This window comes from Sycon ciliatum, chromosome 9 (assembly GCF_964019385.1).
Source record: "Sycon ciliatum chromosome 9, ocSycCili1.1, whole genome shotgun sequence".
Lineage (NCBI taxonomy): Eukaryota > Metazoa > Porifera > Calcarea > Leucosolenida > Sycettidae > Sycon > Sycon ciliatum.
In genome coordinates, this window is record NC_088651.1 from 19,295,578 (window position 1) to 19,312,243 (window position 16,666).

Genomic DNA, 16,666 nt, shown 5'->3' on the forward strand with positions numbered 1-16,666 from the left:
TTACACCGTGCTCTGCTTTCATATGGCATTCGGTGTTCGTATCAACCACTAAGTTCCTGGTAGGTGCCCCTTACTGGCCTTAGGATGTGGCTCTGGGTTCACTACTACATGCACATCACTGTCAGCAAGTATAGACATAGCAAAATCAGAGGCACTGGTCTTCTCCATTGTTGCAATTGCTATCACACGCTTGCAATTGGTGTAGCACTTTCCATGATACCAGCAACACCATTTACTCCTCCCTTAGGCCTTGTGCTGGCAGAGAAAAGCCCAGGCATGGTCATGCTTTTCTCGAGCAGCGCTGACGCTGCGACACCAACTTGTAGTCTCGATATTACTCACTGCAGGCTTCTCGTTTCTACTAAATTGGGAGCTGTGACACAGACACAAAATTCCAGCAATATTACTGCGCTGGGCTGTCATTTGCCATTTCGTTGCCGTCAGCTGCCTCATCCGGCACCTTGCTGCCACTAGAAACGTCTGCCTTCTCTTCCATTGTTGTCAAACAACATCAATGTACACGAAAGGAATAAACTTCAATAAAGTGATCACAATATCCCAAGTCCATATTATCGTCAACGTCGTCATCTTCTAAAAAATAAAACTGGGCGACTGTGCCCTACTAGATGGGGATTTGTATGCAAAATGTCACTAAAAGCACCATTTCGTTCTTATAAAAGCACGGATGACCGCGATTGGCCCATATTTTGTAGTCTTTTGGACGCTGAGTCGACTGGTTTTGGTCCGAAAAGGCTGCGATGCAGCGTTCCTCCTTTCTTTCCAATCGAACATGGTTGAACAAGCGGTCACGTGCTCCTGCGTACACCAATCACCTGGTCACCGTGCCTGCAGGGTACAACTTACTAGCCTGCTTGACCTTTTTTGGGCGCACTCCTGTCACTAGAGTTGAACCTTGGTGTGAAAGTTGTCGCCTGCTGGTGTGGTGACCAGGTGATTTGGGCACCCAGGAGCACGTGACCACTTGTTCAACCATGTTTGATTGGGAATAAACGAGGAACGCTGCATCGCAGCCTTTTAGGACCAAAACCAGTCGACTCAGCGTCCCAAAGACTACAACATAAGGGGCAATCGCGGTCATCCGTGCTTTTATAAGAACGAAATGGCGCTTTTAGTGAAATTTTGCATACAAATCCCCATCTAGTAGGGCGCAGTCACCCAGTTTCGGTGGAAGTGCGCGAGTTCGATTGGGATTCAAGTAGGAAGGGAGCGTCTCAGCTGTCTCGGACCAAGACCATTCGACTCAGCACCCCGAAGACTACAACTGGTGAAATTTTAATTTTTGCCTTAACTTCCCCTTTAAGTTAAGACCAAAACCTGATTGTCAATGTTTTTGAAACGGACTGTAGCCTACTTTGTAGTCTTACTCAAACCGTGAATTTTTTCTTTGATTCCAATTTCGCCCTGGGTACCGCATATTTGCAGCTAGACTGTAAAGGGGTTCCGCACTACTTACATGTACATCTCCCTTATATCATACATAGAACGCTCCTTCTATGTAACAGTTGCTCTAACAAGAACACAAGTCATTGGAAAGCACAGTTCCCTAAAACCATACCAGTAGGTCAAAGCGTACTCACGATGAAATGTCAGAGTGAACAATATGAGTTAAAGAGGAAAAAACTAGTCGCACCACCGAACTACATGCACCTGACCACGGGTAGGTGATATAATTGAAATAAATAAATATATTTAAATAAACTAAAACAACATGATTGTGCACCATGATCTGTGTGATTCAAATGCGCTCATTACAGGGTGTTGTTTACAAGCAACTCCGCTTGCGCAAGCTCTATCAGCTCACGCCCAAGTGACAAGCGCAACTCTGATGGAGGGAATTGTTCTGATTTGCTCGCTCGATTTTCCAAATTTTATGAACAATCAAACAGTTTTCATGTACCATGAATAATGGAATGTTTGTGGGCACATGCATCAGTGTGTGTGTGTGTGTGTGTGTGTGTGTGTGTGTGCGTGCGCGTGTGTGTGTGTGCGTGTGCATGCGTGTGTGTGTGTGTGTGTGTCTGTGTGGTGTGTGTGTGTGTGTGTGTGTGTGTGTGTGTGTGTGTGCTGCGTGTGCGTGCACCCGTGCTCATAATTACGAGCGTATGTGTTGATATGACAGCATATTGGTGGTAATTCAGATAAGCTCGGTGACGCTGGGTTGGCTTTCTGAATGCCATGTCTATTTATATGATGATAAATATGCAATTCTGGATGCCATGCCTATATTTACATGATGATCAATACGAAGTTAAATATCATAGGTAGACATTGGCAGCTATGCTTGGCTACATGCCTCATTGATTGTTCTACGTATTTCCTCACCATGTGCTAATGCCTGCTGATAGCACTGACGCAAGATTGACTGGTTGATTGACTTTCCACCTTGCTTTGTGATAGCACAGAGTCTCTCTTGATCTATTGCAACCATATTGACGGGACCTGAGGCTATTCTCTCCTCTTCACGACATGGTGAGCGCGCCATCTTATCACTCACCACAGCAAAGAATACAGCCGTTGGTATACACTTCAATCTGACAGGCTGGGATAAATCTGACGAGCGGACGACGCGCTGCGTTTCCTCTGATATCTCAACGCTTGGCAAGCGTAGATTCCTTAAAGCTGTTACCAAAGCAGCTAAACATGCCTGCTGAAGACTGCCATCGTAATTCAGACATGTTATGTCCTCATACAATACCCAACATAGCTTGCCAGGTGAGATGCACAACTGTTTCACGTCCAGCAATTCGCATTCAGTCCAGACATCATGTAACCACTGACTCAGGGATTGAGCCTCTTCACTAGGGGGTCCAGTACGGAACGATGATGAACACATTGGTGATAAATTCACATTCGACACGAGATAACCTTCATCAGGCCGACATACTGCAGGAGTTGTCAATTCTGCTTTAATTCCACACAAGACACATGTGCCACCTAAGCGAACCTGAGAAGATCCGTCCGCGGTGCCCACGGGACCTACAGTTACAAGGAACGGCTGAGCATCGGCCATAGTGTCTTCAGCAAGCAACGTTCTAACTGCACCATACAAATGACAACAAACAATGAACAATGAACCATGCAAGCTGATGTGCTAAAACATTAGCACGGCTACCGTACTGATATGAGCCAGATGAAGAGCTAGAGCTCAGCGGACAGGATCAAGTAGGATAGGTGACGAAGGAACACGTCGTTTTTTTCTCTGATCATGAGAGGTTCGGCTACAACTACTTACAAGTAACGACTAGACCTATGCGTAGGTTTACGTAACGAAAGTTTGTAGTCCATGTACTTTGCATCCCTGCTGATGGCTTGGCGCGTAGATTTCTATTATACTAAGATACTACGTGGTGCTCTTCAAACACAATCATCGTCAGCCTAAGCAAGCTCAACTAAAGAGGGTTATTCTAAGGGCCCGGTGTAATAAGCAGACAGTGGTTCTGTGTTGCAGGTTTGCCGAGTGGAAAGGTCACTTTTTATCGAAACACACTGTCATGCCTCCCACTCAAATTGAAGCAGCTGCCCCTAGCAACACATAGCGTTTGGACTTGGCGTGCTTCACGATTCGTGGCTTCCTACTCGTTGTCAGGCATGGACGGCCTTCTGAGTGGCGTGGGGCGTCCTTACATATTCAAACGCCCATACCGACATGTATCATAATTTTGAAAACGAAAATGTAAGTGAAAAACCACTCAGGTGAAATAACTGGACATATGGAAGCAACCAACGTCATACTGAGAATTATCGTTGGGGTCGCTAGTGTAACAGGTAGCCGAGTGGTAGGCGCGGTGTAATCAACAAGAGTTAGTTTTATTCTTCTCTTCTCTCAGGTACACACCTGGGATATAATTATTATTAGTCAAAGAAGAAGCGGCAAATAAATAACTTTCTCTCCGGTGCACACCTAGAGGTTCACTACTACTTCTTCTAGTTAACTTCGTCGTTGCTATCTAATCTTATCTTCAGCAAAACAGAAATGCGCAGCCGCTTTTATGCAGCAGACGCCGTACGCTTACATACGGAGATACACTAAATATACATCAGGCAAAGCTCCGTATTAGTTCCGTACTACTTCCGTATTGGTCGGGCAGGGATACTACACCCTCCCTTCTTACAGATAATCACGCCCTCGTGATTTTCAAAAAAATAGTGAAGAGTTATGAACACAGCGTCAACCGGAAGATGGCAAATTTGGTCGGGTATTGGTCGGGCAGGGATACTACACTAGCACGTTTTCGCAGTACTATTGCGCCCAGCCCAGGTTTGGGAGTAGTTGGTTTGAAGATACAGTGACAGCCTTGCATGACTGAGGGTCCTCAAATCCACGACCTAGGCCAGGGTACATACCCACGAGCGACACTGACTCACGCTGCTATCTGGTGTTCATGAGGTGTGTGTCGCCCTGGAAACGCAGCGTCTTTGTAAGTTTGTATCCTTGGTGATGGCTTGGCGTGTAGAGCACTAAGAAAAAGAAGCGGGGCTCTTCAAGTACAGTAATCCTCGGTCTACTCCAGCTGAACTGATGAAGAGTGATGTCCCAGCACATAGTCATTGCTCAATGAGCAGAGAGTGGTGCTCTCCTGCAGGTTTGACGAGTGGAAACGTAACCTTTTCAACTGAAATGATATACTTGCTTCCCACACAAATTGAAATACATGATTGTAGTTCCCACAGGAAATCGCTTGGACTTGATGTGATTTGTGATTCGTACGAACCTATTTATTGTGAGACATGGACGGCCTCTTGAGTGGCGTGGCAGCATCCTTACATTTTAAGAATTTATCCCTACATATACTACATAAATGCGTGGGCAAATCCACGCCTCTACCAACCGACTAGTGGTTGCAGTCAGGAGCATTGTTTTCTCACTCCATGCTTCTACCGCCTTGTAACATCTAGAGGAAAGACCGAGCACTCAGACCAAGTACTTCTATGACCTCACAACCCAAAAATCAACAGACCATGCCTGCCTAAAGATACTTATTGTACTGAGCCATACGCAAAGCGAACACGTGGCTATCCAACAAATTTCGTTCATTTGGATATGACGTCATCGCGCCTGGGGGAGAAAGTAGTACTTGTCCTACGCAGCAGGATGAGTGGTGTGCGCAACCAACATTATCAGCTAGACGCACGTAAAGCATTAGTCATGCCGTCCCACGTGTACATGTACATGTATTATGTATAAAGGTAGATGATGTTGAAATCCAAGTTCACTTTTCGCCAGGTTGAGAAGCGATCAGAGTGTCCATCGTGCAGTTAATTACTGTTCCTGTGTGCTTTAGTCAATATGGCTGAATTTGAAGAGAAAGAGTGCTGTGATACTAAACGTAGTCAGTGTGTTGCTGTTGTCTCCACTTCTTCTGAAACCAATGTCAAAGCCTCCAGTGACTCTCCCCACATTGATCAGGAGGAAAAAGCTGTGTGTATTTTGGCAGAGTCTAGAGACAGGTTTGGGATAGTGTTCGATACAATCGTCAGTGAGTTGTCAGACAGAAGTTTCCTCAATCTCGCCCTAACCGAGCGCAAGATGTTTGACAATTTGCAACATGCCCTGAGGAAGCGGCAAACGCGAATGTTTATGACCCCAAGGCAAGACAAAACGTTTATTCAGACATTAACAATCTCCAGCCACCGTGAGCAGTTCTACAAGGCAATGTATCATCTAGCACGAGGAGGGCCCATTTGCTTCACTGGCTGTTGCACTCCATCGCTTACCGTGGATGAAGAATCACTTCGACTCATTAGAAGGTACAAAACGATTTTACGGCTTGGAGACCGGGTGAATTGCACTGTACGATTGCTATATTCATTTAACCTTACAGTTGGTTCGAATCTACAAGTCGTCAAATCCAAGACATGTAAAGAACATCCTTTACAGCTTATTTGTGAACCCTTGGACCAGGCCCTTTATGGTATGATAACGGGATTCATGCCAATCTGAACGCCTCAGTAGAGCAACACTGTCCAATTGGGCACCATTGCTTTCCTCTGGGAAACTGCTTAGCTGCAGCTTTTGGATGACTGACCCGTGATATTAGCAGAATTTAATATAACTCCTCTTTTCTCCCTCTTTGCCTGTGCTCCCTGTTGCGATACTAGATTTATTGTCTCCAGGCTGATTATTCATTTTATTGAACTACTTCTTTTATCAGTTTCTTGCTGCAGTAGACGTATCTCTCTTCACGTTGGATACTTTTTTGTGTTTCTTCGCCATTATTGTTTATGATTTACTAAGGCAGAAAGAGGTACTGGTTTATCATCTTTGTAACAACTACACATTGTAGTTCCTTGGAAGTTTTCAATCATGCTGATATTACCTAACCTACATGTATGTGCGTCATTTCACATTTACATGTGACTGTACATGTAGCTGCACGTACAGCTTGCAAGTTACGCCAACAACATGAACCTGCTATCATTCATTTTTTACCTCCTTATCATTCATTTTTTATAACAAAGTTTCCCTCAAATGTTGTACATGTACATTCTATGCTGGTATAAACAGAATATTGCTAGTACTCCTACCGTTGATGAAACTTCGAATGATTAAAGTCCCTTGCAAACGTTCCTTTCCGAAAATCAAATTGTCTGTACAGCCGCTGCTACATGTATGTAGTGTGAAAATAATGTAAGAGTTTCTTTCATTCCTTTCTCTTCGCTTTCTGAAGTGAGCGAGCCTAGCATTCACAGTTTTAGTATGCATGTTTACATAATTATCAAAATGTTACGTGTTATGTTCACTGACAGACATGCCTCTCAAATACGTCACCATTCTACAGCGACTAGCCTGAATATTTTGCAATTCAAGCATACTCACACTGCACTTGCATTTGTACATGTTAGCAGATAACTATTAAATGTTGTTTCTGGTAGTGAGTTGGGTCAAATCAGGAACGATACAAGTAGAACTTGTGTACATGTTCCATGCATACACTGTACATGTAACTATAAATTTTTACCAATGCCATCCAGTGAGTAGCATTGTACTGTGTACTCTAGCTGCGAGTGTGGAGCAGATCACTACACGTGTACGCACAAGTGTCCTTTGCACGTTGAAAGAACCACTCCGTGTTTCGTTTACATGAATACACGTGTGTATGGAGCTCCACGTACATAATCGCAGTAGTGACTAGAAACCTTTTGATCTCGTGTCAAGCTCTCTGCCTGAGTGCCAGTGTTGGTGACACGTACATCATACATGTTCAATGACTATGTACGTCGTCCAGGCCCGAGGTCACAGTTCCGAGTTCCAGCAGAACAAACAAAGTAACGAGCATTATTCGCCACGCCCTACGTAGTCGTTGAACCCTATTCATGGGGTCCATACTAGAGCTAAAGGTTTTGCCGCGATCTGATCCTTGACTTCCTGACGCTTTTCCACCTAGAGCACACTGAAGTCCATGCAACCTACCATTCGGCAAACCTGTGAAAGCTTCACATTCAAGTGTCAAGTCAGGTCGTCGGGAAAAGCGTGAGCTCCATGGTTGCTGCAACCAACCTCATTCTAAAAATTATCGTCGGGGTCGCTACCACTATTCCGTAGTACTGTCGTGCCAGGGTCTAGGCCAGCGTTCTACATACCCACGATGGATAGTGACTCACGCTGATACCAATGATATTCTGAGAATTCAATGGAACAAACTTTCAGTGGAAACAACTGGACAGTTAGTCATTGAATTCCAGTGGCATACATGTAGGGTTGCGCCTTGCACAATTTCTTAGCCCAGTGCACTGTTCGCAGATCTAGACCTAGGGCTGTACAAAGCCCGTCGCATACTGTAACTTGCGTGACGTGAGTGGATTTCATTCAGCAGCAGCAGCAGCACTGTAAATTAGTTACTACCGTAGCACACTGTATGTACATGTACATTATTGTACTGTCTACTGTCTTTAGTAGGTAAGGGCACACACGTAACTATTACGTAGTTTCTACACCAAGTCTCCCAAGACCAGTCCAGTCCCACAGCACCAGGTTACTGACCCGGTGACAGTTCTCAGCGAATATAACGGAGCGCTCCGTCATTGGCAAGTCCAATTGTCGGTTCGATTATGCGCGTGTCAAAACGAAAAAGTCGAAAAATCGAATGAAAAAACGGTTCAGCATTCATTAGCATTTTTGACTCCGCCACTCGAGTTCCTTTCGAGCCTGAGAAATAAACATTTTGAGATGCACAATGGCTGTGGTTGTTGCATTATAGCAACAGTACATACCAGTAACTCTTGATTATAGTAGGAAAGCAAGTCGATTTGTTGGACTCGCTTCTCCTCATTACTGAAGGTCACCTGGGCCGAACAGAGTTGCTGCTAACCAATATTGGGGAAAATGAGCGGCGATGGTGCTGTGTGCAGCTTCTGTTGAATTTTATTGTGGGTGGCTGTCAGGTTTCTCAAAAGGGGTTTTTTTATTTATTTTTATTTTTTACTAGAGCCACGTAAAACCGAGTGGTGGCGTGGTCTGGGATGCTTTGCCGACCTTGGGTCTCGGCTTCATCACAACCAGGCGCGCCAATAGCAGAGAAAGAAAGAGAGGGAGAGAGAGAGAGAGACATAGAGAGAAAGAGAGAGAGAGAGAGAAAGAGTGAGAGAGATAGATAGATAGATAGAGAGAGAGAGAGAGAGAGAGAGAGAGAGAGAGAGAGAAAGAGAGAGAGAGAGAGAAAAGAGAGAGAGAGAGAGAGAGAGACAGTGAGAGACAGAGAGAGAGAGACAGAGAGAGAGAGAGAGATAGAGCGAGAGAGCGAGCGGGGAGGGTTGGGGAGCAAGATAACTAAATAAGAGAACTAAATAAGGTATACAAATGAGAGAGAGAGAGATAGAGAGGGAAAGAGAGAGAGCGAGCGCGAAGGGTTTGGGGGCAAGAGAGGGGGAGAGAACTAAATAAAGTATAATTATATAATGCGTAAGGAGTGCACATTCAGATCCAGAGAAAAGAGTAAGCAGGGCACGAGGCGTACGGCAATATGCAGCAGTGTGTGGGCAGATGTGCATACATCTTACAAAGTGTTAGTGGCCCAGTGCCATTGCTGGGCACGGAGGTGCCGAAAGACAGACACTTTGAAACTTTTCAGCCGTTTCCGATCAGGTGGCTGGCTGAGGACGGCGGGTGGCAGGGCATTCCATACAGGGACAGCACAGGCGGGGAAAGCTCTACGGCAACTTTCTCGGCTATTGACAGGTAGCCCTGTCTCAAGCTGGTAGTTATGCATGTCGAGACGGACGAGAAAAAGACGAGTGCGTGATAGTTTAATTGTGGGGAGAAAGTCCTACTTGTCCTACGCAGTAGGATGCGTTGTTTGCGTAACCACCATTATCAACTAGACACACGTAACGTCAGCACCAATCATGCAGTCCCACGTGTACATGTATAAAGGAAGATGATGTTGAAATCCAAGTTCACTTTTCGCCAGGTTGAGAAGCGATCAGAGTGTTCATCGTGCAGTTAATAAAACCAAATAAATGAGTGGAAGATTACAAAGAAAAAAGATTAACGGAAGTGAGCAGGTATTCGAGAATGTTCTTCGATAATAATCATTGCGTCTAGTTCGGTTGTGATAGTATATCTTTAAACTGACCAATAGAAGAAAAAGTTTACCTTGCCTTGCATACACCCGCCAGCGCCTGGCCACACAGCTCTCGAAGGGAAAGGACATGGCATTTGTGACGAGACTTGTCTACTGGGTGTTCGCACAAGTCACACACTTAACCGTCAGTTCTCCACGCTGCGACATCCGGCGGCGCACACCTTGTCGACAATTGGGGAATCTAAAACCCACCACCGACCTGAAACACGGATCGCACTGGCCCGCAAAGCAGCCAGGTGCTCTGGCTTGGCCCTCCAGCAGCGCCGGTTTCGCCCTTGTCGTCTTGCCTTCTCCAGTGCTGCCTGCAATAAAACATTCCCTTCCGAAAACTCTGGGTGAACCAGTTCTCTGTGTTGTGTTTACACCGTGCTCTGCTTTCATATGGCATTCGGTGTTCGTATCAACCATCAAGTTCCTGGTAGGTGCCCCTTACTGGCCTTGGGATGTGGCTCTGGGTTCACTACTACATGCACATCACTGTCAGCAAGTAAAGACAAAGCATAATCAGGGGCACTGTGTAACAGTTTTACACCTACTTTCATCACTCACACCTTATCACCTTGTGCCACACCTACTCTCATATACATAACCAGTATATTGAGTAATGAATGCTCTCGTCTTCCTTCGCTCAATGAAGAACTATTACATTGGTAGCAAGAGGATGAATCTCCATCCCCTGTGGTCGTTCGTGGGCCTAGTTCTGGCCTCGGCTATCAGCTCTATCGTCGTCAGCATCTGGATCGTCAACCATCACTGGAAGGAAGCTCTACCCTCTACTCAGTCGTTATCCCAGTGTGTTCCTGAGTCTCGTGCTTCAGCTTCCCAGCCTGCACCGCGTGATCGCCCACACGTCAAGGAGCCGCCCGTGTTCACGGGAGATCCCACCACGTTTCGGGAATGGGCATTTGCCGTCGAGTTGGCCTTGGCTTCGTGGCGTTCGCGGATCCTAAACGTGAAGCTGAGTTTGCTGCCAGTTATATCGCTGGAAATCCGGGTCTGTGGTTGATGACTTCCCTGGAAGCCGGCGCTGCATACCCAGAATGGTCGTCCTTGAAGAAGGCATTAGAGGCGGCTTACGGTGTGAAGTACGACCAAGAGAGAGCTCGGTGGAGTTTGTTCTCCCTCTCCCAGCGCGGCGCCTTAGGAGACTACATCGCAGAATTCTCGCGGCTCAGTTTTTTAATCACTGACCTGGATGGCCACTCTCGCGCAGTTCTATTTGTCAGGGGCCTGGCCCCGGAGCTCAGGCGTGAAGTCATAAAGGAGCATCCTACAACCCTGCAGAAGGCGACAGAAGCAGCGCTCGCCGTATCGCAAGTGATGCCCTTCATTACGGTACGACAGCAGCAGGGGAACCTGGTACGTCGTCCACTGTCGGTTCCTGGTCCCCGTTCCAATCGTGAGGAAACGGAACGACGATGCTACATATGCCACCGACCTGGTCATCTGGCACGTCAATGCGACTCGAACCCAAACGCTGGACGCCAGTAAAAAGAGGGGTGCGATTACTGGCGTGTGAGAGAGCACCCAAGGTCACCATGCAAGTCGCCAACAGGTTTAGTTGCCTGGAGACAGACGACGTGGAGACTGATGATGGCGACGACACCCTGGAGTCTCAAGGCCCACAGTGCGTGCGGAGCTACGTCAGCAACATTGCCCTGGATTCGCACGCGCGGGATCACGATCTCCTTGTGAACGGAAAGGTGAACGGCCACCGAGCGACAATGTTAATCGACTGCGGGTCAACACACGATTTTATCTCGGAACGATTCGCAAGAAAACAAAAGATGAAAACGAAGATCGTGGAGGAGGTTCTAAAGGTGGCCTTGGCGGACAGATCAACCAGTTCGCGGCCGCTAGAGACCACCGACGCTCGCTTGGCCGTAGGAGGCTATGGCGATGACCAGCGCCTGACGGTCTTTCCCCTTGATCGATAGGATGTGATCCTGGGAAAACCCTGGCTGACCCGGAATAACCCAGCTATCAACTACCGCACCAACGAGGTCAAACTGGGTGCCGAATCCCTAATCGCGGGTGAACCCACAGGCGACGCTGCTGTTCCCTCGGAACTGATGTTCATCTCTGGCAAACAAGCGCGACATGCGCTACGGCAAGGCGCAGAGGGTTGCCTGGCTTGGCTATCTTCCCCCGACGACAGTTCGTCACATGAGCCTCGGAAGGAGGTACCTCCGGACAAGCAGCGTGACGTCGATGAGCTGCTGCACAGATTCTCGGACGTGTTCCCCGATGACCTTCCACAGCTTCCCCCAGAAAGGTCGGTGGACCACGAGATTGAGGTCGAACACAACTCAACGCCACCATCCAAGTCAGCGTACCGACTATCCAAGACCGAGATGGATGAACTACACAAACAGCTGACAGCCCTCCTGGGTAAAGGATTCATCGAGCCTAGTAAGTCCCCATACGGAACCCCGGTGTTCTTTGTTAAGAAGGCCGATGGGTCGTTACGAATCGTTTGTGACTGGCGGGATCTAAACAAGATCACTATTAAAAACAAAGCCTGCCTTCCGAACATTGACGATCTGTTCGACACCGTCCAAGGGGCTCGCTACTTCACGAATCTAGACCTCCGTTCGGGTTACAACCAAATCAGAATTAGTGAAAAAGATGTACCCAAAACGGCAATTATTACCCCCTTTGGACATTTCCAGTCTCGGGTAATGGGATTTGGTCTAACCAATGCGCCTGCCACATTCCAGGCCTTGATGAATTCAATACTGCAGCCCTATTTACGTGATTTCGTGGTGGTATTCCTTGATGATATCCTTATCTTCAGTAAAACATGGAGGGAGCATTTGAGGCATGTCAGCACATTTTTGGAAACTATGAGAGCCAACAAGTTATTCTGCAAACCCTCAAAGTGTGAATTTGGGTTGCGGGATGTCATCTTCCTAGGCCACAAGCTGAGTGGTTTATCTATCTCTCCCGACCCAAACTAAATTGCTGCGGTTAAGGAGTGGCCTGCGCCGACCTCTATAAAGGAAGTGAGACAGTTCTTGGGTTTCGCGAACTATTTCAGACGGTTCATTGATCACTATTCCATGATTTCGAGACCTTTGGAGGAAATCACAGGGAAACACTCGCGTTTTGAGTGGACCAGCGCACGTCAGTCTGCATTTGAGAAGATGCGGAAGGCCTTACTGAGTGCACCCGTATTGCGACTTGCTGATGTTAAAAGGCCATTCAGAGTAGAAACCGACGCTAGTGATTTCGCCATTGCTGGAGTGCTCCTGCAGCAAGGCGAACCAGGACATCTCTGGTATCCATTCGCTTATGCTACCTGGAGACTGTCCTCCGCCGAGCGCAACTACACAGCCGGAGAAAGAGTAACCCTCGCTCTAGTCCAAACCCTGAAGTGTTGGCGAGTGTACCTCTTTGGGCATTTCGATGTGTTCATGGATAACATGGCCGTTGTACACCTGAGAACCAAACCTACCCTCACCAAAAGGGTATGCCCGTTGGGTAGAGTTACTGGCGGATTTCGACTTTAAGGTCCATCATAAACCTGGAAGGGACAATGCGGCTGCTGATGCCTTGTCTCGTCGTCTTGACCTTCAGCCGGGCGAGATCTCAGTAGTTGAAACAGAACTGACTGCTGCACAGTGTAACGCTCTTGAGTTTGCTCTGGCAATTGATAATCAGTTCTCGAAGACGGTAGCAGAAGCATATCAACACAATGCAGAGTTATGGCATATCATCCAGAAGATGCGTCGTTCTCCGAGTGACAACGTTCACCAGGCATACCTCTGGGATGGTGACGCCCATCATCTTTACTTGCGATCTTCCCCCAGTAACAGGTTATGCGTTCTCAAGCAGCGTTGACTGCGTCTGTGTGAACTGAGTCCCATACAAACTCGTTGGACGTCTTGAGCAATGGGCGCAACGGGGCGGCGTGCTCAGACAGGTGCGGGGTGAACTCACCACACTGGTTGATAAGACCCATAAACGATCGGAGATCAGTGCGGTTGCTGGGAGCTGGAAACTGGCTGATAGCTTTGACCTTGGCATCATCGACGGTCCAGCCGTCAGCACTGATGCGGTAACCACAGAACTCCACGGCTGGCATGCCGAACACAAACTTCTTGGCGCTCAGAGTAATGCCATTCTCCCGGGCGCAGAGCAGGACATCCCGGACGTGAGATCGGTGGGTGTTCAGGTCATTATCGTAGACGAGGCAGTCATCAACGACCTTCTGGAACTGGGAGATATGAGCGAACGCGGCGTCGGTGCGGCGATTAAACTCGTCTCCGGCAGAGACCAATCCTTGTGGGTTGCGTAGGTACCTGTACCGACCCCAAGGTGTCATGAACGTGGTCAACGGACGGGAGGCCTCGCTCAGAGGAACTTGCCAATAGCCGTGGCGGGCGTCTAGCTTGGTGAAATATCTTGCGTTGCCAACGCTGGATACAGCGTCACGAGGGCTTGGTGCGGGGTGAGCAGGGCGTTCGACTTGGTCGTTGAGCTTTTTGAAATCAACGGTGAGCCTCTTCTCGTTTGTCCCCTTCTTGTCCACGATGACAATTGGGTGACACCACGCACTGGGTTCGGTGACCTCCTCGATGATGGCATCCTGGACCATGTCATCCAGCTGGGACTTCACTTGGTCACGGTACGCATGCGGGATCTGGCGGGCATGATATGCAGCGACAGGCTTAGCATCAGCTCGCACTCTAATTTCCATAGGTCCACCAAGCATTGGCTTCAACACAGAGTCATCAAAGACGTCAGCGAATTCAGCTAGGAGTTCGGCTCTCATCGTCTCTGAGTCGGTGGCTTTGGACACAACCTTGTCCGCAGGTGCATCGGGAACGACCGATGGGACTACCTGTTGGACTGCTGCGATTTGCTTCGGCCAGCCGGACGGCAAGTATCCTAGGGCGTGCAAGGATGAACGGGATAGGAGGGCATCAGTCAAACCATCATAGACATGAATGGTGGACGTGTGTTGGTTTGGTCCACAACTGAGAGTCGCCGAAATCTTGCCAACAGGGGTGAGACTGGCGCCATCTGCGGTACGAACATCGTCGATGTCGTCAAGCAGGTTCTCGACAAATCCGCCTAACTGGTCAAGGTGTTGAGTGCCGATGGCATCAACGTCGCTACCAGTATCCGGGAGCCAACTAAGAGCTACGGGCTCTGGCTCGGTCACAAGCTGGGTGGCAACGGAAACTGTTGCGTCGTCCAACAGAGATGCTCGGTTGAGTCGCAAGTGTGCGATCTTGGACGACTTGTCCGGCTTCTTGGCAGGCCTGCGGCACATTGCCCGGAAGTGACCCGTTCCATTACAGTTAAGGCACACTTTGTTGATCGCGGGACACGGCGATTTCGTGTGCGCTGTGCGTCCGCAGTTACGGCACTTATCACGAGCAGAAGTGTGCTTCGCCTCAACTGGGGGCTGTGAAGCTAACTTCGCGCGCTGATAAGACGACTTCCTGGCAGCATTGACTTGGCCGGCGGTAGGGATGTGGTGGCTGGTCTGTGTGGCTGCCTCTTCTGCACGACACACGTTGACTGTCGCCTCCAATATCAGGTCGGAGGTGGACAACAGTTTGTGACGGGTAGTGTCGTCCAGGATACCGATCACAATGCGGTCTCGCATCATGTCCGCGTGGACCCGTGCAAGATCAGTTTTGCACGTAGAACAGGCACGTGCCGAACAGGCAGAACAGAGCTCGTGTTCCACAAAATCACACGTGTTAAACAACTCCTTCAGGGAAGTGTGGAACCCGTCAAACAATTCCCCTTTCTGTTGCGTGCGCTTATAAAATTCAATTCGGTCAAGTATCGGGTTTCTTTGTCGGCGAAGAAACTGCTTGACCGCCTCCAAGACGTCACACGCATCAGGATTGGTCGCGATGACAATGGTGCCCTCCCTGATAAAACGTCTGAGGTCTTCGTCAAGGCACTGACGGATGGCAGATACCCTGGTTTCCCTTGACTGTGCTGTCAGGTGCTGGCACCGAGAGAAGTCTTCCCACAGTTCCTGCCAGGCAGCAAACTCTGACAGGGACGCGGAGGACAGCAGCATGGGTCGCTCCGCCGCGACAGGCTTTGGAGCTGGCGGTGCTGGCGACGAGCGAGGCTGACTCTGTTGAGTAAGACCAGTGATAATTGCATCGAGACGCTTCTCTCGCTCATTGGCTGCCTCCATCTGCTTTTTGAAGAGATCAGCAAGAGCAGCGATATCTGCGCTCGGCACACTTGGTGCAGCTGCATCTGACATTTCGGAAGACGGTCACGACTAGAGAAATAAATAAAATGTAATTGGACCTGCAGGCCTCGTGCGAACACAACCGGGATGCACCACGGGCAACTAGAAAAACACAGGTACGAAACTTCACTGCGCCATGTTATGTTCTCATGCACACCACTACTACTAGACAACAGGAACTAGTTTGGTGACAAGATAATAGAAACTAATTATTTACATTCTCAAGTGAGGAAGAAGAGCAAGGAGAAGAACACATGAATCCAGAGTATGGATGCGTGCATGCGTCCAATAGAGACCTGACGTAATCACGTGAAGCAAGGCGTATAACGTAACAATACGCGTTATGCGGGTGATAACAACTTGAAGTACATGCGCAATACATGAGTAGCTAGCATGATACATCAATGCGCACTTCGACTACAACTCTTGCAGGAGCACCAAGACTGCATTGCCGCAGGTCATCCGGCAGGGACAGAACGTATTTTCAGCTCGCTCGTCACTTCTATTGGCCGCGCATGGGGTTGGATGTTAAGAAATTTGTTAAATCGTGTGATGTCTGTCAGCGCGCTAAGGGTGCTCAATTAAGGTCTGGGCTTCTCCTGTGCCCGAGCAACCCTGGGACCATATTACCATGGACTTCATCATGGGTTTACCCAAGTCACCCGAAGGTCATGATGCAATTTACACATTTGTAGATAGACTCACAAAATGTGTTCACCTAGTACCCACAACGGCAACCATAGATGCCGAAGGCAGTGCCAATTAGTATATTCAGCATGTTTTTCGTCTTCATGGTCTTAGCTCTTCTATAGTGTGTGACCGTGACCCACGA

General features: G+C 48.2%; 2 protein-coding genes across 2 annotated transcripts; both read right to left on the reverse strand.

Moving 5' to 3' along the window:
• Window positions 1–2,077: 2,077 nt before the first annotated feature.
• On the reverse strand, window positions 2,078–3,031 carry LOC135824327 (exosome complex component RRP43-like). The gene has a single exon (XM_065337061.1). The coding sequence runs from the start codon at window positions 3,029–3,031 to the stop codon at window positions 2,297–2,299; it is 735 nt and encodes a 244-aa protein (XP_065193133.1). The 3' UTR covers window positions 2,078–2,296.
• Window positions 3,032–13,431: 10,400 nt separating this feature from the next.
• On the reverse strand, window positions 13,432–15,846 carry LOC135824328 (uncharacterized). Its single transcript, XM_065337062.1, has one exon. The coding sequence runs from the start codon at window positions 15,844–15,846 to the stop codon at window positions 13,432–13,434; it is 2,415 nt and encodes an 804-aa protein (XP_065193134.1).
• Between the last annotated feature and the right edge of the window lie 820 nt (window positions 15,847–16,666).

Excerpts from the sequence above, each read along its gene's own strand:
- LOC135824327 (XM_065337061.1), bottom strand. The coding sequence starts at position 3,031 with ATGGCCGATGCTCAGCCGTTCCTTGTAACTGTAGGTCCCGTGGGCACC.
- LOC135824328 (XM_065337062.1), bottom strand. The coding sequence starts at position 15,846 with ATGTCAGATGCAGCTGCACCAAGTGTGCCGAGCGCAGATATCGCTGCT.